The 27,811-nt window shown below is 46.0% G+C and overlaps 1 protein-coding gene across 6 annotated transcripts in view; it reads left to right on the top strand.

Moving 5' to 3' along the window:
* The window catches only part of WWP2 (WW domain containing E3 ubiquitin protein ligase 2), a 181,942-nt gene that overhangs the window by 137,706 nt on the left and 16,425 nt on the right, over window positions 1-27,811 (top strand). For all 6 annotated transcript variants that reach the window (XM_021932115.2, XM_031658129.1, XM_031658132.1 and 3 more), the window contains exons 9-10: window positions 10,627-10,716; window positions 20,047-20,221. In XM_021932115.2, the coding sequence (XP_021787807.2) occupies window positions 10,627-10,716; window positions 20,047-20,221 (265 nt within the window). The remainder of the gene's footprint in view (window positions 1-10,626; window positions 10,717-20,046; window positions 20,222-27,811) is intronic.

The following is a 27,811-nucleotide window of genomic DNA, read 5'->3' as shown; positions in this document are numbered from 1 at the left end:
CCATTTACTTGTTTCTTGACAGCTATAAACAATGGCTGCAGTAGGCCAGGCACAGTGGCTCAGGCCTGTAATCCCAGCACTTTGAGAGGCTGAGGTGGGCAGATCACAAGGTCAGGAGTTCGAGACCAGCCTGGCCAATATGGTGAAACCCCGTCTCTACTAAAAGTGCGAAAATTAGCCGAGTGTGGTGGTGCACGCCTGTAGTCCAAGCTACTTGGGAGACTGAGGCAGAAGAATGGCTTGAACCCGGGAGGAAGAGGTTATAGTGAGCCGAGATTATGCCACTGTACTCCAGCCTGGGCGACAGAGCGAGTCTCCATCTCAAAACAAAAAAACAAAAATCAAAACAAAACAAACAGTGAAACAATGGCTGCAGTAAGGTTTTCCTGTGCATGCCTTTTTGTGTACATAGTTTTTTCTTTTTCTTTTTCTTTTTTTTTTTTTTTTTGAGACAGCGTCTTGCTCTGTTCCCCAGGCTGGAGTGTGCAGTGGCACAATCTCAGCTCACTGCAACCTCCGCCTCCCAAGTTCAAGCGATTCTCCTGCCTCAGCCTCCCAAGTAGCTGGAATTACAGGCACCCGCCACCTTGCCTGGCTAGTTTTTGTTTTTTTTAGTAGAGACACGGTTTTGCCATGTTAGCCAGGGTGGTCTCGAACTCCCAGCCTCAGATGATCTGCCCACCTCGGCCTCCCAAAGTGCTAGGATTACAGGTGTGAGCCACTGCACCTGGCCAGTTATTTCTTAAAGGTTTGTACAGTAACTAGAATTTCTGCATTATAGGAAATGAAGATCTTCAACTGTAGTAGATATTATCAAATTGCCTGAATCACCTAACCAGTTCGCACTCCTGTGAACATGCGTAAGCATTCCTGCTAAAACTTAGTGTTGTCAGTTGTGTTTCATGTGGGCCAGTCTAATGGGCATGAATGGTACGTCTTTGAGGATTCAGTTTGAAGTTCCCTGATTACTATTGAGATTGAACCTCTTTTCACGTGCTTTTATTAGGTTCTTTGGTTTCTTCTTTTGTAAATTGCCTTTTTATTTTTGTTCATTTTTAAAATTTGTCTGTATATATATTTATTTTTAATCTGCAGGATTCTTTTTTGTTGTTTTTGTTTTTTTTGAGATGGAGTTTCACTCTTGTTGCCCAGGTTGGAGTACAATGATGTAATCTTGGCTCACCGCAACCTCCACCTCCCAGGTGCAAGCAATTCTCCTGCCTCAGCCTCCCGAGTAGGTGGGATTACAGGCATGTGCCACCACACCCAGATAATTTTTTTTTGTATTTAGTGGAGATGGGAATTCACCATGTTGGTCAGGCTGGTCTTGAACTCCTGACCTCAGGTGATCCACCTGCCTTGGCCTCCCAAAGTGCTGGGATTACAGACATGAGCCACTACACCTGTCCAATCTGCAGGATTCTTAGTAATGCTAGATACAAATTGCTTCTCAATTATATGCATTGCAAATATTTGCTCCCAGTCTGTGGCTTGTCTTTTCACTTTGTTTATGGTGCCTTTTATTGTACAAGAGTTAATAATTTTAAATAGCCAAATCTGTGATCTTTTTCATGTGTCTTTCGTGTTTTGTCTAAAATTTTTCCCTACTCCAAAGTTATATAAAAATGTTACAGGCCACACTTGGTGGTTCATGCCTGTAACTTCAGCACTTTGGGAGGGGTAGGTAGGCAGATTGCTTGAGCCCAGAAGTTCAAGACCAGCCTGGACAGCAAAAGGTTAAAAATAATTTTTTAGAGGCTGGGTGCAGTGGCTCTCGCCTGTAATCCCAGCACTTTTGGGAGGCTGAAGCAGGAGGATTGCTTGAGCCCAGGAGTTCAAAACCACCCTGGGTAATATGACGAGACCCCGTCTCTATTTTTCAAAAAGAGAATTAAAAGGATTTTTTATAGATGCATATATTTTAATGTTGCCAACTTTTTTTTTTTTTTTTCTTTGAGGTGAAGTCTTGCTCTGTCACCCAGGCTGGAGTGCAGTGGCGCAATCTCAGCTCACTGCAACCTCCACCTCCTTGACTCAAGCGATTCTCCTGCCTCAGCCTCCAGAGTAGCTGGGACTACAGGTGCGTGCCACCATGTCTGGCTAATTTTTTGTATTTTTAGTAGAGCCAGGGTTTCACCATATTGACCAGGGTGGTCTCAAACCATTGACCTCAGGTGATCTGCCCGCCTCGGCCTCCCAAAGTGCTGGAATTACAGGCGTGAGTGCCTGGCCAGTGTTGCCAGCCTTTATGGAGGAGCTTTGGCAAAGATAAAAAAGATAGGAAGAAAGAGTTAATTCAGGAGCTTTGGTAGCTGCTCCCATGCCATCCTGTGTTTGGAAGGCATAAAGTGCTGGTTGTTGAGTTATTAAAAGGTTAGTGTGCTTAGATTTAAAGGCTAGTTCCTTATTTCAGGAAGGGTCCTTTGGGGAAGGACTGAGTTTAACACATTTCCCACCCAGTTTACAAAGGACCTACTGAAGCACTAAACACAGTGCACAGGAGGTATGTTCCATTGCAGACAGATTTCTGACTCATAAAACAGCCTGAAAACATCCCTACAGAAGAAATACATCTTATGGTTCTCCCCGGAAGTGGCGAAAGCTTGGGGGAAGAACAGGACTTGGCTCAGAAACATTTATTATAGGAGCATAGAATAAGAAAATGTGAATCTATGTAGCTTTTGCCTGTGGGGAGCTGAACTTCTGAAGAGGCAGCTTAAAGAATACTTGAGTACTTCCAGTGTATTCTTTCTAAGTTTAATTTTTGTCTGAGTAACCAGCAAGACGTCTTTTCTTTAGGGTGTGAAAGGGTTCCGATGTGGTCTTATTTTCTTTTTTTTGAGACGGAGTCTCGCTCTGTTGCCCAGTCTGGAGTGCAGTGGCGTGATCTCAGCTCACTGCAAGCTCCGCCTCCTGGGTTCACGCCATTCTCCTGCTTCAGCCTCCTGAGTAGCTGGGACTACAAGGCGCGTGTCCCCACGCCTGGCTAAATTTTTGTGTTTTTAGTAGAGACGGAGTTTCATGTGGTCTTATTTTCTAATGGAGAGAGTGGATTTTGATTGAGTTAGCTTTACTAATAATACCCAGTGCCTGTGTCAATAAAAAGTAAGCAAATTAATGAATAATACAAGCTGATAATGCTCTTACCAAGACTGAAATTTGGAGCATTTTGGTATACAATTTATAAGGGCCATTTGAAGAGAATTTCTATTAGCCAGGTGTGGTGGCAAGTCCCTGTAATCCCAGCTACTTGGGAGGCTGAGGCAGGAGAATCACTTGAACCTGGGAGGTAGAGGTTACAATCAGTCAAGATTGTACCACTGCACTCCAGCCTGGGTGACAGAACGAGACTTCGCCTCTAAATAAATAAATAAATAGAGAATGTCTCTAATATTCACTTGAACTCTTTGCCCAGCTTTAATCCCTTTTAGCTTAATCCTATTCTTGGTGAAATGGTGATTCTCTTCAAACAAGTGAATCTGACCAAGAAATATGGTGATCAGAATGGCTGAACACATACTGTAACAATGGGTAATTGAGCATTAATTTTCTGAAGACATATAGGAAACCTTTAGCAGGGAAACGTGGTTCAGAAGACCAGACAACTTCCTTTCCAGTAACATGAGAGAGATGTTGATGTTGTTCTAATAATGAGATAGAGATATTTAGCCTTTAACCTGTTAAGATGGCAGTTGTGAGTGAATTGGGATGTGGGGTTGGAACATGGTTCATATACAACTGAACCAAAGGTAGCTAACATCCATCAGAGCAAAGGTAATTTAGGGAAAAGAAAAAGTACCTAAGATTAATTGCAGCTGGAGACTGCTTTTAAAGTACTTTGAAGTACAAAGACCTCGTGTAGTCCATGATCCAACCGAATGTTACTCATTGAAGGCCAAGGAGCAATGTGTTGGGTAGGGACTTAAAACAAGCTTGGTGCTTTGAACACTGTTCCTGAGAGCATCAATGGAAGCTATTGAGGGGGACAGGAGATGACCCACGTGACCAAGATGCAGTGTTGAGACCCATGGGTAGTTTGATTGAAAAGCCTTTTAATCTCAGTGTGAAGGAGTTGCTTATAAGGGACAGAAATGTAACCTCTGACAGGGATGTGCTGATGAAAAGTTGATACCAGTGTCACTTTCTTGGCATGGGGGGACCAAACCAAGACAGTTGGAGGCTCCATCTATGTGGGTCAGTGGCCACTGAGGAGGAACAGGAATCAGGAGGCTCGTCTGGTTGGTGATAGAATCCACCGACTGTGCTGCGTGAATGAAGGGGAGAGATTTGTGTGAATTATGAATAGCCGTGCGGGTGAGGGAGGAGTGAGGTTCTGTGAGAAAGGAAGGAAGGTCAGGTTGTGGATCAGGGAGGACCCACAGGGACATTTAATCTGAGCAGGGGTCCAGTTGCAAAAGGGAAAAATGTAGATACCAAAAAAGGTGATGGAAGAAAGCTCTTGTTCCTCTGGTAACTATTCTTCTCGCTAAGCCAGTTGAGGGGGGTTCATAGAAGGACATTGAGCTTTGTGGGACAATAATAGTCCCTGAAAGAGAGACTTTCATTTCCAGCATCAGCTGCGATCAAAGATGGAAGGGTGGGCCTTATCTGGGCCTGTGTCCTCTGAAGACCTGCTGAAACTGTTGAATATAAGGGAAGAGGACTCAGCACTGATTTCATTTCTGGCAGTGTGTGGGAATACCACTGTCAATTACAGACATTTATTTCATGGAATTTGAAGCGTTACCCTACCTTCATATTAAAACATTAGCCAAAGTGTAATCAATGTTTCTCTCCTTGTCTCAAATGAACATAAAAGATGTCAAAAGTGGAGACTGCTGATAATATGGAAGTTAAAAGAATTTTTTGAATAGAGAAAAATGGCTGGGCGTGGTGGCTCACACCTGCAATCCCAGCACTTTGGGAGGCCAACGTGGTGAAACTCCGTCTCTACTAAAATACAAAAAAAATTAGCCGGGTGTGGTGGAACATACCTCCCAGCCACTCAGGAGGCTGAGGCAGGGGAATCGCTTAAACCCAGGAGGTAGAGGTTGCAGTGAGCCGAGATTGCGCCACTGCACTCCAGCCTGGTGACAGAGCAAGAATCCATCTCAAAAAAGAAGAGAAAGAAAAGAAAAGAATAAAGAAAAATGTGTTTAAGTTTTGTTTTTAAACTCCAATTGCTACTCTAACAGATATTTTGTCTTTAATAAAAGGGGCAGCCCCTCAAATATTTTCCAAATAGTGTTTTCCAAATAGTGACTGAAAAATGAGCATACTAGTATTAGGGCTTTTGTGCCACAAAACTGCCCAAAGAACTGTTTTCAGGGAAGGGAAGGATGCAGCTGAATTCTTAGGGAGTGCTGGAGAGTTCTCAGCTACTTAAATCGCATTAGGAGCAGATGTTATAAAAGAGAGGCTTGCTGCCGTTGGCGCTCAGCGCTTTCATTTTTTAATACTTACCCTTAAGCCAAATATCTTTCTCAGGACGTTCTTCATTTCCAAATTCAGATGAACAAAGAGGGTATCAGATTTGCTCCTCTGTTACCGAGCAGACAGAAGGTATTTGGAGAATACTGTAGTATGTCGGCTGCCTTCTGTGCTAGAAGGCCCTGCCAAATCCCCACAGATGGAACACCAGCCTCTTGAGCTGGCAATATTGTTACTCCTTTGTCTTCAAATCAGAAGGGCATTCAGAGGGAGAAGATCTTTGATTATTCCTAGTGCATATTTTCTTTCTTTCTTTCTTTCTTCTTTCCTTTCCTTTCCTTCCCTTCCCTTCCCTTCCCTTTCCCTTTCCTTTCCCTTCCCTTTCCCTTTCCTTTTTCCTTTCCTTTTCCCTGCTTCCACTTTCCTTTCCCTTCCCTTTCCCTTCCCTTTCCCTTTCCTTTCCCTTTCCTTTCCCTTTCCTTTTCCTTTCCTTTCCTTTCTTTCCTTTCCTTTCCTTTCCTTTTCCTTTCCTTTCCTTTCCTTTTCCTTTCTTTTGGGTTGGGGTCTGTTGCCTAGGCTGGAGTGCAGTGGTAATGATCATGGCTCACTGCAGCCTCCAACTCCCGGGCTCAAGTGATCCTTCTGCCTCAGTCTCCTGAGTAGGTATGATTACAGGTATATGCAAGCACATCTGCCTATTTAAAAAATTTTTTTTATAGAGATGGGATCTTGCTATGTTGCCCAAGCTGGCCTCAAACTCCTGGCTTCAAGTGATCCTCCTACCTCAGCCTCTCAAAGTTCTGGTACTGCAGGCATGAGCCACTGTACCTGGCCTTAGTGTGCATTTTCATCTGACCACTTTTGCCAGATCCCACCCTTTTGGTAAAATACTAAAGGGAATATGAAAATCTCCCTTTTGCAGTGGGAGGAACCAGGGCATCTGGGTCAAATCCCCAGGATTCTCATCAGTCAGAGCCTTGAGCAAGAATGCCCAGGAGAGAAAACATCCCTAGGTGCTATTTAATGGTGTTTGCCATGTTAAATAAGTGAGCAAGAGGCCATTAGCCTGAGGCTGTCTCTGTACTTCAAGTTCTTACATAGTGAACTACAACCTAACTTACTACAGAAACCAACCAAAACCCAAATTAGGAGTGTGTGTTTTTTGTAACAAATAGCTGGGTTTCAGCCAGTCACAGGCAGGTGGCTGATCAGACCATGCCCAATTAAGGCAGATGCCCAGCTGTAGCCGTTTAGATGATTTCTCTACCTTGCTTCCATGTTCAGCCTCTAAAGACTTGCTCCTCTCACTGCTTGGCAGTGCTCTCTGAACCTCTCCTGGTTCTGAGTGCTGCCCAGTTCATGGATCATTCTTAAATAAATTTGGTTAAATTTATTTTGTCTAATGTTTGTCTTTAAACAGTAGTGCTCTGGTCCTCAACCAAGAGTTGTCCACTTTGGGGATTGTGTAGAACCTCTAGATCTCACTGTTCTTGGGGCCAGGCCTCCTAGTGGTGCAAAATGTGTAGCTTCGTCCAGAAAATCAGATCTGAGCAGAGGGTTGTGATTAAAATGGAACCTAGAAATGAAGACTGTGGACCCATTACAGGTTGAGCGTTCCTGTGCTGAAATGCCCCCAAATCCAGAACTTTTTGAGTTCTAACATGATGCTTAAAGGAAATACTCATTGGAGAATTTAGGATTTCAGGTTTTCAGATTAGGGATGTTCAGCTGGTATGTATTCTGCAGATATTCTAAAATCTGAAAACGAAAGTCCAAAATCTGAAACACTTCTGGTCCCAAGCATCTAGAGAAGGGCCTACTCAACCTGTATAATTCCTCCCTAGTCATTTTGATCCTACCTCGATGCCAGTGCTAGGAAAACTGCTCACTTTGAGATCAGCATTGGGAAGGCATCTGGCACATGGTGGCCATGTAGAAGAGCCCCTATAAATTTCAGTTCATCTTCCTTTTCTTCCTGTTCTTCCTTCCTGCAAAGCATGGTGAAATTCATGGGCTTGAGGGGCAGAGCTGAGTTTGAATCCCATTGAAGAGTTACATAGTTTCTCTGAGCCTCAGTTTCCTCAGTGGTGATGGTAATTCCACCTTAAAGAATGGAGGCAAGGATTGCATACATGGTGTAAGCCTGTAGCTCATGGTAGATTGTCAGTGGTGATGGTGCCTCCTCTGCTTCTTCCTTACCTTGAAAACCTGAGTCTTGCTGTGTCGCCCAGGCTGGAGTGCAGTGGCACGATCTCGGCTCACTGCAAGCTCCACCTCCCAGGTTCACGCCATTCTTCTGCCTCAGCCTTCCGAAGTAGCTGTGACTACAGGTGCCTGCCACCATGCCCGGCTAATTTTTGTATATTTTTAGTAGAGATGGGGTTTCACCGTGTTAGCCAGGATGATCTCCATCTCCTGACATCATGATCCGCCTACTTCAGCCTTCCAAAGTGCTGGGATTACAGGCGTGAGCTACTGTGCCTGGCCTTATGTATCTGTTTCTGGACTAGCTTCTGAGGGGCTGATCAATGCAGTCCACTAACCAGACATCCCAGTTTAAATGAGAAATGGCATTAAGTACAGGTGGTATCTATCAGTGTAGACACATCAGGCTTAATAGTAGAAGTTAGGACACTTTTGTTCGTATACAGTTAGCTCTGCTCTAACATATGTGCCCCTAAAAGTCACCACGTGATGCAAAATTATGCAGTTAAAACACAGAGGGGCTAGGCACGTTGGTTTGTGATACTAGCACTTTGAGAGGCTGAAGTGGGAGGATTATTTGAGCCCAAAAGTTCAGGGCCAGCCTCGGCAAAGCAAGACCCCAAGTCTACAAAATAAAATGATTAGCTAGGCCTGGTGGCATGCACTTGTTTCCCTAGCTACTTGGGAGGCTGAGGCAGAGGTATCACTTGAACCCAAGAATCAGAGGCTGCAGTGAACTATGATGACACCACCACACTCCAACTTGGGCAACAGAGCAAGACTCTGCCTTTAAAAAAATAAAAAGAAAAATATGTTGAGAGGATAAAAACCGCAGGGCTTCTGGGGAAAAATGAGTAGGACGTAATGCTAAAAAAATTTGTCAGTGACACATTAAAAAAAAATAGGAACCTAATAATGATAGCAGTTTTACACATGTTAAATGATTACGAAATAGATAACACTACAGTAAATATGGCATTTTCTCTTGAGAAGACCTGAAGTTTGCTTGTGGAAGCAGGTGTCAGAAGTTGGAGCTTGTGAGTATTACTGTGAACTGGTGCATGGAGGGCTATCTGAAATCAGATGGGAGTTGTAACTCCAGATGTTGATGGTGTAGCCTATTAATACACTGTAAACTGAGGAGGCTGCTAGATACCTGTGGGTTTTGTGTATTCTTGTGTCACTCGGTTTAGCTGGGGGAAGTTTTCTGTGTTCATCTAGTGTTTCTCACAGACAAAATCATGCATAAGCAAACAGAATTTCCATTATGCTCACATTGTCCGCTTCTCTGTATCAGTAGCATTGGAACAGATTTGCATTTTTAAAACAAGTATTACAGCAGAACTGACTGTAGTAGCTTCCCAGAAAAGGTCAATTTCTCCTAGACAGTACCCAAAAGTAGAAGTAAATAAATTCAGTGTAAAACATAAAGGCCTGCAGTACCATTAATATCCTTGAGAAAGTGGTAAGCATTATATAAATACATTTTTACATCCTTTATATATAGGTTACTATGTTCTGGGGAAGTAGAGTTATTGTCAGACGTCATACAAATAACAGGAGTGTGGAGAATGGGTGGTCCTTGGCTGTATTTTGTACTGATCAGGCTTGTGTCTTATCTCTGAATCACCTGCTACTTTGGCATTCTTTCAGTAGTGCAGATGAGCCACCCTCAGCACCTTGAGCTTATATTAGCTTACAAACAGACTTAACTTCATAAGTGGAGCAGTATAAAATAACAATACATTGTGTTTCTGTATTCACCCAGATCTCTTTTAAGATACTCTGTAAATGAATCCTATATTACAAAAATAAATGTAAGCATGAATATATATGATGCTCGGAGAACAGGGGTAGTCATAGAACCTGACTTTAAGCCGGGTGCAGTGGCTCACTCCTATAATGCCAGCACTTTGGGAGGCCAAGGTGGGCGGATCTTCTGATTGAGCTCAGGAGTACCAGACCAGCCTTGGCAACATGGTGAGACCCGTCTCTATCAAAAATTAAAAAATAAAAATAGCTGGGCATGGTGATGTGTGCCTGTAGTCCCAGCTACTTGGGAGACTGAGGTGGGAGGATTGCTTGAGCCTGGGAGGTGGAGGCTGCAGTGAGCTGAGATTGCACCACTGCACTTCAGCCTGGGCAACAGAGTGAGACCCTGTCTCATTAAAAAAATAAAGAATCTGGGCCGGGCGCAGTGGCTCAAGCCTGTAATCCCAGCACTTTGGGAGGCCGAGACGGGCGGATCACGAGGTCAGGAGATCGAGACCATCCCAACATGGGCTAACATGGTGAAACCCCGTCTCCACTAAAAAATACAAAAAACTAGCCGGGCGAGGTGGCGGGCGCCCGTAGTCCCAGCTACTCGGGAGGCTGAGGCAGGAGAATGGCATAAACCCGGGAGGCAGAGCTTGCAGTGAGCTGAGATCCGGCCGCTGCACTCCAGCCTGGGCGACAGAGCGAGACTCCGTCTCAAAAAAAAAAAAAAAAAAAAAAGAATCTGTGACTTTAACAGGTTGGGTAGATGAAAAAGACTGGAGGGCCTATAGATGATCTTTTGGAGGGGTCTGTGAAACCCAGAAATTGCAATACAAATTTTTGTCATAAGTGCATTTTGAAGGGAAAGGGTCCTCATCTTTCATCATGTTTCCAAAGGGACCTTTGATTGTGAAATGGTGGAGAAATGCTAAATTGATTTTTAAATCCATGGAATATATATTCCTACGGGTCATTTAGGGAAATTTAGAGTGATCTATAGTGGATGCTGGTCCATTGATTCCATACAGGGGAGCTATTATAGTTTCTTCAAGAAGCACTCCTGGCTGGCACCCTCAGCCACGCAGGAACCGGCTTCACCATTGGGTCAACTTCACATGTCATCTTTGATGCTTCCTGTAAATTAGCCACATGAGTGGTGAAGGTCTTCCTTTCTAACAGGGGCCTATGCCTTTCCACTGTGTGTCTCATGCTACCCTTGACTTTATTTTTCAGATGGGAACAGCGAGAGCTGCCCAATGGACGTGTCTATTATGTTGATCACAATACCAAGACCACCACCTGGGAGCGGCCGCTTCCTCCGGGGTAAGTCATCCCCTGAGAAGACCTGAGACTCTGGAACTGACAGCATGAGTCACCCAATGGCTTCTTGAAATGGTCCCTTTCTGCAGAGGTAGCATAGCACAGTGACGTTTATTTCGGGTCACTTGATTGCTTTTCCTATCCACTTACCTTAATATTGCTCCCATGTCTTAGGACATATTAGAATTATTAGGCTGGGCGCGGTGGCTCAAGCCTGTAATCCCAACACTTTGAGAGGCCGAGGCGGGCAGATCACGAGGTCAGGAGATCGAGACCATCCTGGCTAACACGGTGAAACCCCGTCTCTACTAAAAAGAATACCAAAAAAAAAAAAAAAAACTAGCCGGACGAGGTGACAGGCGCCTGTAGTCCCAGCTACTTGGGAGGCTGAGGCAGGAGAATGGCGTGGACCCGGGAGGCGGAGCTTGCAGTGAGCTGAGATCGCGCCACTGCACTTCCAGCCTGGGTGACAGAGCGAGATTCCGTCTCAAAAAAAAAAAAAAAAAAAAAAAGAATTGTTAGAGGATCTCTGGGAAACAAAAGGCGCATGGAAGGCCAAGATAGAGCATTGCTGCGTTTCACCGTGCCCTGTGCCCCGCCTGTCCCTAAAGGCAGAGTGCTTCTCATTCGGCAGGGCTTTGTGAGAATGCCGCCAAGTTATCCAAAACCAAAGGATGAGAGAGGCTTCCAAGACAGGGAAGACTGTCCAAGTTCAAGGAGAAGGGATTTGGTTCCCTGTCTGCCAGGGACAGAAAGTTCTTTCCACATGTGTCTCCTGGTCCTGAGAGCTTTCAAAAGGGAATGTATTCTGCTTCAAGAAAGAATCACCTCCCAGTGAAGTAGCCATGAAGCGCTCCTGTATAAAATATACATACTTCCCCCTGCCCTGAGTTTGTGGAGGGAAAGGCTGTCAGAAGTGGGGACTCTCAGGAGAGCCCACGTGGCTTGTTTGGTTCAGCTGTCAGGAGTGTGCCACACACATCCCACTTCATCTTCTGGTCCCGTAATTCTCCGTGGATGGGCTGCTTTTAGCTCCAGTTTTCCAGTAGAATGAGTTTTCCTTTTTTCTGTACCTCCTGGAGGATGAAACTCATAACCTGTCATCATCAGTGCTCACTCTGTTTTCCACTTTGACTTGAAGTCAAATAAGTTACGAAAGTTAAACATGGACTTCTCAAATTAAATAAATAAATAAATAAGAATAAAAAATAAAAACAGGTTGAGCGTTTTGTTATGAAAATTATGAAAATGTTCTTATTATGGAAAATTTCAAATAGATATAGAGAGAATAATATTACAAACCCCCACATAGTCCACATTTAGCTTCAAAAATTATCAACTCATGGCGGGTTTTGTTTCATCTGTACAAACTAGTCGGCACACTATGATGGCCTGTGGGCAAAACCCAGCTCTCTGACTGTTTTTGTAAATAAGGTTTTATTGGAACACAGCCACACATATTTGTTGACTTATTGTTTTTGGCTGCTTTTGTACTTCATTGGCAGAGTTGAGTAATTGCAGCAGACTCTATGGCTTGCAAATCCTAAAATAATTACTTTGTGTGGCCCTTTATAGAAAAAATTTGCTAGCTCCTGATCTGTAACCCTCCACCCATCCCCCACGCTCTGATCTAGGTAATTTTGAAGCAAATCCCAAACACGAACACAAACACATCATTTTTCCATATTTCAGTATATATTTCTAAAACATATTCTTTTATTAAAAGTAAAGCTCCAATATCATTAGCGGTATTTTGTTTATATTATCAAATACCCGGTCAATATTTGACTTTCTATAATTGTGTCACAAATTAAACATTGACTTTAACAGTATGTATTACACACTTGTACTTTGTGTACTTTATAACGTGCACTTTAAAACAGCAGGAGCTCTGTGTACTGTGGCTTTTTTTTTTTTTAGACGGAGTCTCGCTCTGTTCCCCAGGTTGGAGTGCAGTGGTGCGGTCTCCAGCTCACTGCAACCTCCACCTCCTGGGTTCAAGTGATTCTCCTGTCTCAGCCTCCTGAGTAGCTGGGATTACAGGCGCCCACCACTATGCCCAACTGATTTTTTGTATTTTTAGGAGAGACAGGGTTTCACCTTTGACCAGGCTGGTCTTGAACTCCTGACCTTATGATTCGCCTACCTCGGCCTCCCAAAGTGCTGGGATTACAGGCGTGAGACACTGCGCCCAGCGTACTGTGGCTTCTTCTTAACCTTACTGGTCTAGGAGGGATGTAGGCCTTGACCCAGTGAACATTTGCATGGAATTTAAGTAAAGATATGCAGTGATACCTTCTAAGGATGGCTGGGGACTTGCTCTCCTCCCGGTGTTGAGGTAGGACACTACTAATCAAGCTGTCTTATTTCCAGGGTAGTTTTCATGTTTTCCTGGGAGATGGCTCACCTGTACACCCTGCATAGCTTATTAGTTCTTCCTGAGTTTTAGATCAAGAACTTTGATCCTCTAGCTCTCATTTCTGCTCTGTAATCACAGGGGATCCAGAGAGAACAGAATGAATGCTTAAGCTTTCACTTCTCATTAATGGCAGAAGTCCTGCCTCCAGGGAAGTATTAACCATGATGAAAACAATTTTGAAACTACAGATGGAGCCATGATCTCTACAGACCTAGTCCCCGGGGAGCAAGATTGAACCAACGATTCACTTTGTCATGGCCATCCCTGTATAGGAAACCCACAGGAAACTCGTATGAGAATGGGTCCTTCTATCCAGGAGCAATAAGTATTGGACCTAGTAGCTCAGGGTGAATGCAACCATTTGCTCATCAGTCACTCTTAAGCAATGTTCAGACCAGAGGTAAGCAAAGAGTGATCACTGCGAAACAGCAGGATTGAGGAGGCCTCACAGAGGGAAGTGGCTCCAACTCCTGCAGGAAGATGATCCAGGTTGCGGGGACAGTGGAGGTGGCTGCGTGCATGTGGGAATGGAAAGGATATGGATGGGGAAGGATGCACGGGGCGGTTATGCTGGAGTGGAAGGGTTGTATGAAGTAAAGATGCTCAGAGTGTCCCCAGAGGGGCTCTCAGGTTTGGGGAAGATGCCCACTGGAGCCAAAGAGGGTGGAAGGGCTGACTGGGCCTCCAGTCACTGTTCTGTGCAATGTTTCAACTGAAATAAAGAGTGCAGTCGTGCTGCTTAGAAGTAGAAATTCACCACAGCAGAGCACTTCTAGTTAAACATGTGGCTTGAACATGTGTTCATTTCTGTTCTTCCTGAAAACCCACTAAAATAGTAATAAAGGTATTAAAAAGGCATAAACCTTCAACGGTAAAGGAATGGAGGAGGAGAAACAGCATATGGGAGATGTTAATCAAAGTTTAGTTTCTGGTAGATAAATGGCAGAGCTGAGAGAACCGAAACCCACACCTGCAGGATGAGGAATCCACCAAGAAGCTGGCTGATTTGCACCATGGGGCCCTGGAAAGCCTCAGCGATTAGAGGCACCAAGGATGGGTGTGGAATGAGATTAAAACCTTGGCTGGGCACGGTGGCTCACGCTTGTAATCCCAGCACTTTAGGAGGCCGAGGCGGGTGGATCACGAGGTCAGGAGATTGCGACTATCCTGGCTAACACGGTGAAACCCCATCTCTGCTAAAAATACAAAAAGATTAGCCAGGCGTGGTGGCACACACCTGTAGTCCCAGCTACTTGGGAGGCTGAGGCAGGAGAATTGCTTGAACCCGAGAGGTGGAGGTTGCAGTGAGCTGACATTGCACCACTGCACTACAGCCTGGGCGACAGAGCAAGACTCCATCTCAAACAAACAAACAAACAAAACCTCACTGGTTTTAGATCAGTGGGAAGATAAGTTGGAAGTTTGTGCAGGGATTTGGATTCACACACACACATACACACACACAGCCTCATGCCTGCCTCTGACATTGAGAAGCTGCAGAGAGAGCGGGAGGACCAGGTCTGAGGACACAAACTATAGCTGAAGGCCAGGATGAACTCAGAAACAAGAGATTAAATGCAGATGGTATCTCCATTCCCCAGGCTGAAAATTGGAGGGTAGTTTTGTTTGTTTGTTTGTTTTTGCTGCGGAAAGTGGTCAGTCTAACAGAAAGAAGCATAGATTGTGATATTTGGGAACCTTCTAGTGAAATAGCTGAGACTCTTCCTGGTCACTCTCTAGTCTGTGGCGCCCAGCTGAGGATACAGAAGTTAGTGTTTTAGTGGCTCACTGTTAAATGTGACTGAACACAGCTGGGCGTGGTGGCTCACACCTGTAATAGTAGAACTTCCAGCGGCCAAGGCGGGAGGATCACTGGAGTCCAGGGGTTCGAGACTAGCATGGGCAACATAGAGAGAACCAGTCTCTACGAAAAACAAAATAATAATTTTTTTTTTGAGACATAATTTTTGCTCTTGTTGCCCAGACTGGGGTGCAGTGGCACAATCTTGACTCACTGCAACCTCCACCTCCCAGGTTCAAGTGATTCTCCTGCCTCAGCCTCATAAGTAGTTGGGGTTATAGGCACATGCCACCATGCCCAGCTAATTTTTGCAAATTTTTTTTCCAGTAGAGATTAGTAGAGATGGGGTTTCACCATGTTGGCCAGGCCGGTTGGCTGGTCTCGAACTCCTGACATCAGGTGAGCCACCTGTTTAAGCCTCCCAAAGTGCTGGGATTACAGACGTGAGCCACCACCCCGGCCAAAACAAAACAAAACAAATTTAAATTAGCTGAGTGTGGTGATGTGCGCCTGTGTTCCCAGCTACTCGGGAGGCTGAGGTGGGAGAATCACTTGGGCCTGGAAGGTTGAGGCTGCAGTGAGCCGTGATTGTGCCACTGCACTCCAGCCTGGGTGACGGGGCAAGACCCTGTCTCAAAAAATGATAATAAGAAGTAAAAATAAATGTGACCAAACAGCCAAAGATTAGCAGACAGAAAAAAGAGACTTGGTGAAAAGAATATAGGAAGCTGAAAAACAACTTTGGAAAGGAAAATCAAATTATAATTGATATCCTCAAAGATTTGGAAGAAAATAATGGCATCTGTGCAACAAGAACAGGAGGCCATGAAATGGACCAGGCAGAAAACAAGAGCTTTTAGAAATTAATATATATGACAACAGAAATGAAAAATTCAGTAGAGTTGTTCAAAGATAAATTTGGGCCAGGCACGGTGGCTCATGCCTGTAATCCCAGCACTTTGGGAGAGCGAGGCAGGTGGGTCACCTGAGGTCAGAAGTTCGAGACCAGCCTGGCCAACATGGTAAAACCCCATCTCTACCAAAAATACAAAAATTGTGCCAGGCGTGGTGGTGCATGCCTGTAATCCAGCTACTCGGGAGGCTTAGGCAGGAGAATCGCTTGAACCCAGGAGGCGGAAGTTGCAGTGAGCTGAGATGACGCCATTGCACTCCAGCCTGGGGTGACCGAGTGAGACTCTGTCTCAAAAAAAAAAAAAAAAGAAAAAGGAAAAAATAATTTGGAGATAAGAAGATGAGAAGATGTGACCGAGGCATTTAACATCTGAAGAATAGTTCTTTAGCAAGAACTTGCTGAATAGCAAGAAAGAACAGAGAAACAGGCAATAGGAAATGATTAGAAAAGAAAATTGCCAGGACTCAAGTATCCAGATTCAAACAGCTCACCACATGCCTAGGCCAGAGGATAAAAAAAGACTCACCCCAAGGCTCATCTGATTGAATTTCCAAGTGTCAAGAGACAACCTCAGAACTTCCAGCGGGAAAAAACAGAGTACCTAGAAAGGGTCAGGAACCAAGAGTGCCATCCTTCTCAACAGCTGTAGAGCAGGACCTTCACAACTCCGATGGAAAATGATTTCCTGCTGGGCGCAGTGGCTCAAACGTCTAATCCCAGCACTTTGGGAGGCCAAGACAGGAGGATTATTTGAGTCCAGCAGTTCAATATTGGGGTACGTGCCGGGGGTGGTGGAGAATGAACAGACACAAAAGACAAAGACAAACAGAGAACATGGCGGCCGCACCCAGAGCCTCCGCCTCACTTTATTTATACTCCATAAACCCCATGTCAGCAGAAAGAACACAATGCAAAACAAACTTGCTTTACCCAGATGTAACCTTCTACTCAGTTCCTTGTCTCTATGCTCTTCCTTATCTGCCCGCCTTCTTGGTGCCTATGGGAGTTCATTAAAAGTTCAATTGGAGATACTGTCCTTGAGCCCTATCTATTTTCAGCATACTGTTTTCAAAGGCCCCTGCAGTTCAAGACCAGCCTGGGCAACATAGTGAGACACTTGTCTTTTCGAGAAACAAAAAAGTAGCCCAGCATGGTGGTGCGTGCTTGTAGTCCTAGCTATTTGGGAAGCTGAGGTGGGAGGATCACTTAAACTGGGAGGTTGAGGCTGTAGTGAGCCATGATCATGCCATTGCACTCCACCCTGGGCAACAGAGCAAGACCCTTTCTCAAACAAAAAAGAAAATGATTTCCTGTCTAGAAATCAACTTTGAGTTATTTTAACATTTGAATGTGAGAGTAGAAATAAAGGCATCTTCAGACATTCTGGGCTTCAAAAAATTAACCTTGATACATCCTTTCTCGGAAGCTACTCCATGATTTATCCCACCACCAAATCCCACCAGGAAGCCAAGAAAGAAGAATGAATGGGATGCAAGACACAGAGAACTTAACCCCAAGGCCGTGGAATCTCCCAGGAGGAGGAGAAGGGAAGGCGAGTCAGGTCAAGGACACAGAGCAGGTGTAAGGTGGACACACAACTGTCCACGTCAGCTGAGGGAGAGATGTGGCTGAGAGAGGAAGGCCACTGCCAGGCCACCTGTCCCGTCTGAGAATCTGGGGATGCGTCAGTGACAGGTTCTTGAAAACCACACAGAAGGCAACAAGGACATTCTTACCTCCAGAAAAAAAGAAAAAAGTTGTTACAAGTAAGGAAATATACTTACAGTATTCTATATCATCATAATCCAAACCCTGAATATTGATTTAATGGTGATTTTCCATATTGAGGGGACGAGGGGAGGAGATAGTTGAGGGATAGAATATAATACCTACATCCTCATTCCTCATCTTTGGTAGTGGAAAGTCCATAAGCGATAGCAAATAGGGCAACCCCCGCCCCCCCCAAAAAAACCAGAAAAACAAAAACAAGAAATCATGAGCCAGGCTTGGTGGTGCACACCTGAGACTACTCAGCTACTCAGGAAGCTGAGGCTGGAGGATAACTCCAGCCCAGCAGTTCAAATCCAGTTTGGGGAACATAGTGAGGCCCTGTCTCTGTATTAAAGGAAAGATAAAAAGCAATGAAATAGACATGTTATTTAGAGACACAGATGTACACATATACTAGTAGAAGCAATTGAAAGTTGAAAGTGGTTGTCCTTGGGGAATAGGAGTCAGCAATGGGGCAAGAGACCGTGGTTTTTCATTATATTCCCTGCAGTCCTGTTTGTGTTTCAAAACTATATACATATGGCTTCGGGCCAGGTGCAGGGGCTCACACTTGTAATCCCAGCACTTTGGGAGGCTGAGGTGAGAGGATTGCTTGAGCCCAGGAGTTTGAGACTAGCCTGAGCAACACGGGGAGACTCCCATGTCTACAACAATTTTTTAAAAAAAACTAGTTGAGTGTGGTGGTGCATTCCTGTGGTCCCAGCTACTCAGGAGGCTGAGATGGAGGATTGCTTAAGCCTGGGAGGTGAGGCTGCAGTGAGCCATGATCCTACTACTATACTCCAGCCTGGGGTAGACAAATTATGAGAAAGCTAGGAAGGTTCCAGATTTTTGTGTCTTGCGTACTTACTAAAGGATTTTGACTCAAGGGCAATGGGGAGTCAATTGAAGTGTTGTTTTTTGAGACAGGATCTCACTCTGTGGCCCAGGCTGGAGTGCAGTAGCATAACCATAGTTCACTGTAGCCTTGACCTCCCAGGCTCAAGCAGTCCTCCCGCCTTAGCCACCCAAGTAGCTGGGACCAAGGGCGTACACTCCACCACCCCCAGCTAATTTTTAAAAAATATTTTTGTAGAGATGGGGGTCTCCCTCTGTTGCCTTGGCTGGTCAATTGAAGTTTTTGAGCAGGAGTGTGACCCAAGGGCTCAGTCTAGTGGGTTACTCTGATGGCTGTTTCTAGGCTGGATGGAGTGGGGAGGTTAATTCCAGGGTAGGTGCAGTAGTCCAGGGGTGAGGTGATACAGATGTGGACATAGGAATGGAAAATGGAAAGTCAGAGGCAGGGAGACAGTGAAAAAGCAGTAGTCAGGCTGAGTGATTGACTGAGAGCAGTGGGAATGATGTTGGCCTGGTTTCATCCCTGGGAGGAGAACTGACACGAGGAAACTGAGGAAAGACCTGGGTGTGGGGACAGAGCTGTGGCATTCAATTGAATGAAGGGTGACGGCCAGTCATGTAGGTGAGGCACTCCAGCAGGCAGAATCCAGACAAAACCTGGGAACTGACTGTGGGTCCTAGGAACCACTTGAGGGAAAACCATTTTTAGGGAGGCCTTGAGTTAAAAAAAAAAAAAAAAAAATCATTGAGGCCAGGTGCAGTGGCTCATGCCTGTAATCTCAGCACTTTGGGAGGCCGAGGTGGGGGAATCGTTTGAGTCCAGGAGTTCGAGACCAGTCTGGGCAACATGGTGAAACTCCATCTCCACTAAAAATATAAACAGTGAGACTCTGTTTCAAAACAAAACAAAACCAAAGACCATACAACATGTTTTCACTGGCGCCTTATATCAGGAGAGTTTCAGTTGCAGGTAACAAAAGTTGTTATCAAAGTTGGCTTAAATAATGAAGGCAATGTATTGGCTCATGTAACGGAAAATTCTAGATATCCTGATTCCAAGCGAAGCTTGGGCTACTCAACAATATCACCAAGGAATTGGCTTTTCTCCCATTTTTCTGCTGTGCCATCCACTGGGTCAACTTCCTATTGTCTCTGGGTCCTAAATAATAGCCAGTGGCCCCCAGGACCGCATGCTTACACAGTCATATTCAGAAAAGATGAGCGACTGTTAGTTTTCCTAGATTTGCTAGCAGAGGTCCTGAGACTGGCTGTGGCTGGCTCAGCATACATCACATGTGCACTTCTGGTCCAGGCAACCATGCAGCTCTGAGGTTGGGAACAGAGTCAGCTTCCCCAGAACCACATGGATCCCCAAATTAGAAATTGAGAGCTAATGGCAAGGAGGGATTGGGTGCTGTGGAGGCAACCACAGATGTCTGCTATCGCCAGCTAAGCCCCAGCAACCTCTGTGACAGGGCCTGCCCGGCTGTGCTAGGCATCCTGAGACTTTTCTAGAATTGAGGGATGGGAGTGGGGTTGTCATTATATTCATTCTGAGGTTCCTGTTTCCAGCTGGGAAAAACGCACAGATCCCCGAGGCAGGTTTTACTATGTGGATCACAATACTAGGACCACCACCTGGCAGCCTCCGACCGCGGAGTACGTGCGCAACTATGAGCAGTGGCAGTCGCAGCGGAATCAGCTCCAGGGGGCCATGCAGCACTTCAGCCAAAGATTCCTCTACCAGGTGAGAGGGCAGGCGCTTGGCCTGAGGTGGGGGCGCCTCCCTGCCCTTGCGCATGTGCAGCCTCACCGTGTTGTCTGTTGACCTGCTTGGTGGCAGGGAAAACAGCGTCTGGCAACGTCAGCGCTCTGCCCCTGGAGATTTTACTCATCACAGTGAAATTCCTCAAATTCCAGCGTTCCTCACTCAGCAGCTCCGTGTCTAGCCTCTGTGTTTAAGGAATCAACATGTCTAAAACTGAGTTCCCCATCTTTGTTCCAAGACCGGCTTTCATTTCTGTCCCCTTCATTCAAGTCCATTTTCCCTGACTTGCACCCTGAAGGTCAGCTTTAACTTCTCCCATCCCTCACCTTTCCAGATCAAAGCAATCACCAGGCAACATAGTCAGACCCCCGTCTCTTAAAAAAAAAAAAACAAAAAAAAAACTGCTACTGTTTTTTGTTAGTTTTTTTTTTTTTTTTTTTTTTTTTTGAGACAGAGTCTCGCTCTGTCGCCCAGGCTGGACTGCAGTGGCCGGATCTCGGCTCACTGCAAGCTCCGCCTCCTGGGTTTACGCCATTCTCCTGCCTCAGCCTCCCGAGTAGCTGGGACTACAGGCGCCCGCCACCTCGCCCGGCTAGTTTTTTGTATTATTTTTTTTAGTAGAGACGGGGTTTCACCGTGTTAGCCAGGGTGGTCTCGATTTCCTGACCTTGTGATCCGCCCATCTCGGCCTCCCAAAGTGCTGGGATTACAGGCTTGAGCCACCGCACCTGGCCTAGATCTTTATTATCTGACAGATTCTCAAGGATGAAAGATCCTTGGGCTCATCTAGATCAGGGATTGGGAAATAATAGTCCATGGGCCAAGCTGGCCTGCCACTTCATTTTGTTAATAAAGTTTCATTGAAACATAAGAACACCCAGCAGTTTACATATTAATGGTGGCTGCTTTCGTGGTACAAAAGAGTTGAGTATCACAATAAAGACTGTAACTCAGAAATCCTAAAGTAGCCTAAGCCTACTGTCTGGCCCTTTGCAGAAAAAGTTTATCTTTAGTCTAGCTGAGCCTCTTGTCTGGTGCTTGATCATCTTCTGCTCCTTCCCATCTGAATTGCTAGAGCAGCCTCTAAGTTCTTCTCTCCATTGACCTTCTCTCTCTTCTAGTCCATCTGGCCTATTTCCTCCAGAGCAGTCTTCAAATGTTACTGTCATTGCATCCATTTACTGGCTCAAAACCTTTTGTGGTCATTACCTAAAGAGTAAATTTAAATTTTCTTTTCTTTTTTTCTTTTTTTTTTTTTTCTTTTTTTTTTTGAGATGGAGTCTTGCTCTGTTGCCCAGGCTGGAGTGCAGTGGCACAGTCGCAGCTCACTGCAACTTCTGTCTCCCAGGTTCAAGCAATTCTCCTGCCCCAGCCTCCCAAGTAGCTGGGATTACAGGTGCCCGCCACTACACCTGGCTAATTTTTGTAGTTTTAGTAGAGATGGGGGTTTTACCATGTTGGCCAGGCTGGTTTTGAACTCCTGACCTCAAGTGACCTGCCCTTCTCAGCCTCCCAAAGTGCTGGGATTACAAGCATGAGCCACCATTCCCATCAACATTTAAATTTTCTTTTCTTTTCTTTTCAAGACGGAGTTTCGCTCTTGTTGTCCAAGCTGGAGTGCAGTGGCACAATCTCAGCTCACTGCAACCTCCACCTCCTGGGTTCAAGTGATTCTCCTGCCTCAGCCTCCCAAGTAGCTGGGATTACAGGTGCACGCCACTATGCCTGGCTAATTTTTTGTATTTTTAGTAGAGATGGGGTTTCACCATGTTGGTCAGGCTGGTCTCAAACTCCTAACCTCAGGTAATCCTCCCACCTCGGCCTCCCAAAGTGCTGGGATTACAGGTGTGAGCCACCACGCCCGACCCACATTTATATTTTCTAGTCCAGAATTCTGGGTGCTCTGGTTTCAAACTAACTGCCTGAACAGTCTCCCATACTGTGTCCCTTTGGGAACCCTCCCAGTTCCACCTGCTGGAGTCTCCATCCCATTAGAGGGTCCACAGTGACCTGGACTTGGGGAAGCCCAGTCGCACAGCCTCTTTGGTAGGGAGACGTGGGACTGCCAAGTTGGCTGATTATCTTTTCTCAGAATACTTTAGGTGTGAAGGTTGGGATCTACAGCAGAACTAACACAGGGTATGATGGTGCCTTCCAGGCTGGAAATGTTTTGAGCTGGGCCCCTGACCTTTTTTTTTTTTTTTTTTTTTGAGACAGGGTCTCATTCTGTGTCACCCAGGCTGGAATGCAATGGCATGATCATGTTTATTGCAGCCTTGACCTCCTGGGCTGAAGCGATCCTCCCACCTCAGCCCCCTGAGGTAGCTGGGACTACAGGCATGCACCACCACACCTGGCTAATTTTTCGTATTTTTAGTAGAGATGGGGTTTTGCCATGTTGCCCAGGGTGGTCTTGAACTCCTGGGCTCAGGCGATCCACCTGCCTTGGCCTCCCAAAGTGCTAGGATTACAAGTGTGAGTCACCGCACCCAGCCGATGGACCTCCGACTTTTGATCATCAGTCATAAGTCACTGTAGCATCTCCCTTGGTTAGTTCTGTCTGTGGGGATGGATTGCTCATCATACAGGGAGGAAACCATGGAGGGCCTCAGTTTCCTTAGCAGGGGTCAGCAGAAAGTGTGGTGTTTGTCTTAGTAAGTTGCCTCCAGGGTCGATGGTCATGCCTGTCTCCAGCCAGGGCCCTGCTGTCTAGCCCAGTGCAGCACTGCACACTTTCTTGGGCCAGGCTTCCCACCCATGCCTGCCACACATGCCTGACATCCAATTCTGGCATGTTTCAGAATTGGATGGAATCTTCGTCTTTCACCACATTTCAGTGATTGCTCCTTTTGAGCTGGGCCCCAAAGATTTTGCCTGCCATTTTCTTGGGTGGCTGTGGCTGCAAAACTGGGAAGGTCTGGGGCATCTTTCTTCTTTGACCTATCTGTCTTTTGACTTAGAGACAAGGACATATTTTAGGAGTTTCACATGGTTTTTGTCTGCCTGATTATCCAACTTTTCTCATTTAAAAAAAAAAAATTGAACTGAGTATTCTGATACACACCTGTAATCCCAGCAACTCGGAAGACTTGGGGGTGGGAGGATCGCTTGAGCCCAGGAGTCTGAGGCTGCAGTGACCTATGATCGTGCCACTGCACTCCAGCCTGGATGACAGTAAGATCCTGCCTTAATAAATGAATGAATAAAATAAGATGCATTAAAGCAATTTTTTTTCCCCCTTAATAGCCACCAGTTAGGTTCTGTAGGTTGATCAAGATGTTGGTGTGTGAAAGGGAAGAGTCCCAGATTCTGGAGCTCACATCTGCCTGGTCTTTTGGAGTCTTCCTTCCTTTTGCCTACCTCTCTTAGCAACATTATTCTGGGTTTTTAGAGGTAGAACTTTGACTTGGAGGGTTCCCTAGAAGTAAAAATTGAACGCTAAAAAATTGTTCTTTCTGAATACTCTAAAATGGTTTTCTCAGCCTCGCTGGGGATGTGGGAGGGTTCTGCATGGAGGTGATGGTTACCTTTTCTCCATGAAACAAGACTCATATTGAAAAATGTGGCAGGAATCTTTCTCTGGTCTGCTTTCAATGTCTCTCTGTTGATTTTCCTCCCCCTCTGGCATTGGTTTTCTCCTCTTGTTTGCTATGGTGCCATGTCCTGGTTACAAGCAAGAAGGGTTGCTTTCATATAGTTATTTTGGGGTTTGGCTTAGGCCCAGAGTTTGACTCGGAAGACTTAAGATCCAATACCAGACTAGCGGCCTCCCCTCCTCCTCTTGCTGGGCTTCAACTGAGACCTTGTTCTTCTTTGCTGTACTGCAGAGACCATGAAATAGAGTTCAAAATGGAAATCAAGGGAATCCCAGATTGCAGTCTCCTGTAATTCCTTCCTGCTGTCTGCCTCAACACACACCTATTCCAGTTCCTCTAAATTCTAGTTCTTAGTTTTTCTGCCATGTTTCCCTTTCCTAACTCACGAATGTGCTAATGTTGCCCATGATCATCATGTATCTTTTCGTTTGCTTGTTTCACCCTTGCAGTTTCCTTTTGCCCTCTTGTGTCGTTTTCCTGCTAGGACCCACTGAAGATGCCCGGCACAGCCTTGCACATTGTGCTGTTGTGACGGGACCATCACATGGCCGGCAACTTCTGGGGCATCTCTCTCTGCAGTATTGAAACAGATTATTTTGACCGGGCGCGGTGGCTCACGCCTGTAATCCCAGAATTTTGGGAGGCTGAGGCAGGCAAATCACTTGAGGTCGGGAGTTCGACACCATCCTGGCGAACATGGTGAAACCCCGTCTCTACTAAAAATACAAAAATTAGCTGGGCGTGGTGGCGGGCACCTGTAGTCCCAGCTACTTGGGAGGCTGAGGCAGGAGAATCACTTGAACCCAGGAGGCAGAGGTTGCAGCGAGCTGAGATCGCACCACTGCACTCCAGCCTGGACGACAGAGTGAGACTCCATCTCAAAAAAAAAAAAAAAAGAGGAAAAGAAGCAGATTATTTTTTGGCTCTTAGAGTGTGGAGTCCATTATCGAGAAACAGACAACTTGTTTCTTACTCTGCAGAGAGCCCCTTGCATTGAATTCTCAAGCACCTGGATTTTGTTCTGCGTCCGTCTAGTACATCCTTAAAAAAAAAAAAAAAAAAAAAAAATGCCCGCCTTCCACGCTGCAACCTTTATGCCCTTCCCAGACCTTTCTTACCCTCAGCTGTATTTGCTAGACATTCTTCATTTCTGAGTTTGTATCTTAAAATATTACTGGAACTTCGTGCTTAGTTCCCAAGGGACTTGAACTCTCATGAGCTCTCTGGCTCATGGCCTGCACCCCAGATCTCCCAACCCAGGGACCATTACGCGGGAAGAGGATTCCAGTGTTCTTTTCTGTTCCTAGTGATAGAGAACATCCAGGATCTCCCTTCTGGCTGCAGAGTCCTGCTTTCCCCCATCTACATCCTTTATCTGCTCCACGTAACACCTTGACATCTCTCATTTTAGGGGAATGTGGTAGAAGAGGAGGGAGCTGGTTGGCCCATTGGAGATGTGGGGTTTTTGGCTTTTGGTTTTCTGGCCATGATGCATAGTTTTTATTTTTCATTTCTCCTTGTTCACGTCCTCCCTTCTGGCTTTCTTTCTTTTTCAACTTGTACTGTGTGCCTGAGGAAAGACGTATCCAAAATCGTCAAGTGCTTCGATTTAACAATAAGAAGTAAATTGTTGTGAGGATCAGCTCCCATTGATTCTGATTTTATCACGTTGGTGCAAAAGTAATTGTGATTTTTGCCATGACTCCTTTTTTTTTTTTTTTGAGACGGGGGTCTCGCCCTGTCACCCAGGTTAGAGTGCAGTGGCGTGATCTCAGCTCACTGCAACCTCTGCCTCCCGGGTTCAAGCGATTCTCCTGCCTCAGCCTCCTGAGTAGCTGGGATTATAGGTGCCTGCCACTATGCCTGGCTAATTTTTGTATTTTCAGCAGAGACAGGGTTTCCCCATGTTGGCCAGGCTGGTCTTGAACTCCTGACCTCAAATGATCCATCCGCCTCCGACTCCCAAAGTGCCAGGTTTACAGGCCTGAGCCACGGCACCCAGCTGCCATGACTCAATGGCAAAACCACAATTACTTTTGCATCAACCTAATATGTGTTGTTTGTGTTTATCGGTCTCTGGTGTCTCTCCCTTTCCTATCTGCCTCCTCTTCTCCTCGATTCTTATAGGTGTGTGTGGTGGAGGGGTGCGGGGGGCGTTCTGATAGAATAATAATCAGGATACCAAGGAAATTTTTTAAAAAACACTTTAACAAAAGAGCCTATGTTGCATGAAGGCCGAGATTTTTTTTTTAAAGGCAAGGATTCAGAAAGGGGCTGATCAGTATTTTCTGATCCTAGTTCAGTGCTAGTCAGGGGGGCTGTCGGTAAAGACCTTTTTGGTCTGTTGATTTGTAGAATTAAGCAAAAGATGACCGTGCCCCCGTGGAAGCCAGGTTGGTACCAGCTGGTTGTCGATTTCCCATGAGAGCCCTGAACACTTTACAGATGATCTACTCACTCCAAAACAAGACCTGAAGCAGCAAACACTTTTACACCAAATGCGTCCTCTTTTAATGTCTTAAAATAACCTTTTCTATAGTCCTTCCCCTTTGCAAGGTCATTGCTGTAGCCCAGCACTTACCAAGTGCCTTTGGCTCCATGATGTAGAATACGTGTGTTTTCACATCTGTTCCCATGCCTCTGTTGCCGAATGTTTTTAATGTGTTAACTACAAAACAGAGTTGGATTTTATGAGATACTGTACCCTATCTCCCCCAACCCCCCAACACACAGACACACGCCCACATGACTTCTGTGAATTCGGGAGCTTTTTTTCAGTAATGATTCAATATGATTTGCGATGGAGAATTTTAAGCTCGAGATCAATGATAAGGGACCCTAAATCAAGGTGAGCTTCCCGCACCTCCATGCACTTGCGTTCTGTGTGGGCGGGAGGCCCTGCCCTGAAAGGGGGCTCCATCCTATCAAGGAGCCTATGGTTTCAAGACTTAAACATCTTTGTTGGAACTTGCTTGGAAGAGGGGCCTGTGTTGCCACCTTGGAAAGAAAGTTTCTCTGTCTTTCAGCTGGGGGTGGAGGGAGGGCTGTGGAAGGGGGCTTGCTGGCAGTTGAGTTCCACCAATGTTTTCTCAAGCTGAGACTGAGCCCATTCATCCTCCTGCCCGTGTGTGGCTCCGGCACCCCCAGACGGGGCCAGCCCAGCAGCCTGAAGTCCGCATTTAGAACTTGATCCCCTCTTATAACGATCACATTTTAGTAAGTAAAATAAAAATGCTTCAGAAAGAAAAAAAAGAAAAGAAGAAAGAGGGGAACAATACTTGTTTTATTTAATGACCAGAACTTTTTGACAGCACCCCCCTTCCCTGCAGGATATGAGAACTCCTGGTCCACTGCAGTCCATCCCCAGGGACCTCGAAGCAGAATTTGGCTGAAGGGGCTGGGGGGGGGATTCTAATGTAAACAGCGACCCTGAAGTCCTGGAGCCGGTGGCCCCTTCTTTCCCCTGTCTCCCCTTCTGTCTTGCTGCCCCGCCCCCAGCCCCAACCCCCCCCCCAGACAAACACAGAACACTGAGCAACTTCAGGTTCAGGCAGGGGAGGAATAAAGGTGCTTTGTGAAGGGGAAGGAAAACATTCCTGGGGGAGGTGAGGGCTTGGGGCATGAATGTGCCCTCAGTCTGGGTGGACGCTGCACACCCAGATGGGAGGTTGGGGGGGACGCCGAGGTGGAGGGAGGAGGGCCAGGCCCCAGCCAGGAAGCTCTGGGCGTGGGCAGGGCTTGTGGGAATGATTTCATTGGAAAGGCCTGCGATATTTTTTCCCCTCCTGCGTGTGGTTCTTGGAGAAAGTTGGAGGTGGTGGTGATTTCAGTCGCCTTGGCCGCCTCGAGCCGGAGCTGAGCGGAGGCACTGGGCCGAGCCTGCTTCCCGGGCCTTTCTGCCCCACCGGGGCTGCTCCCTGCCTCCACCACCCTGGCACACCTTCACCGGCGTGCCGCCTCCTCCCCATCGCTC

Source organism: Papio anubis, chromosome 18 (assembly GCF_008728515.1).
Source record: "Papio anubis isolate 15944 chromosome 18, Panubis1.0, whole genome shotgun sequence".
Classification (NCBI taxonomy): Eukaryota; Metazoa; Chordata; class Mammalia; order Primates; family Cercopithecidae; genus Papio; species Papio anubis.
This window is presented reverse-complemented; position numbering and strand designations above follow the sequence as displayed.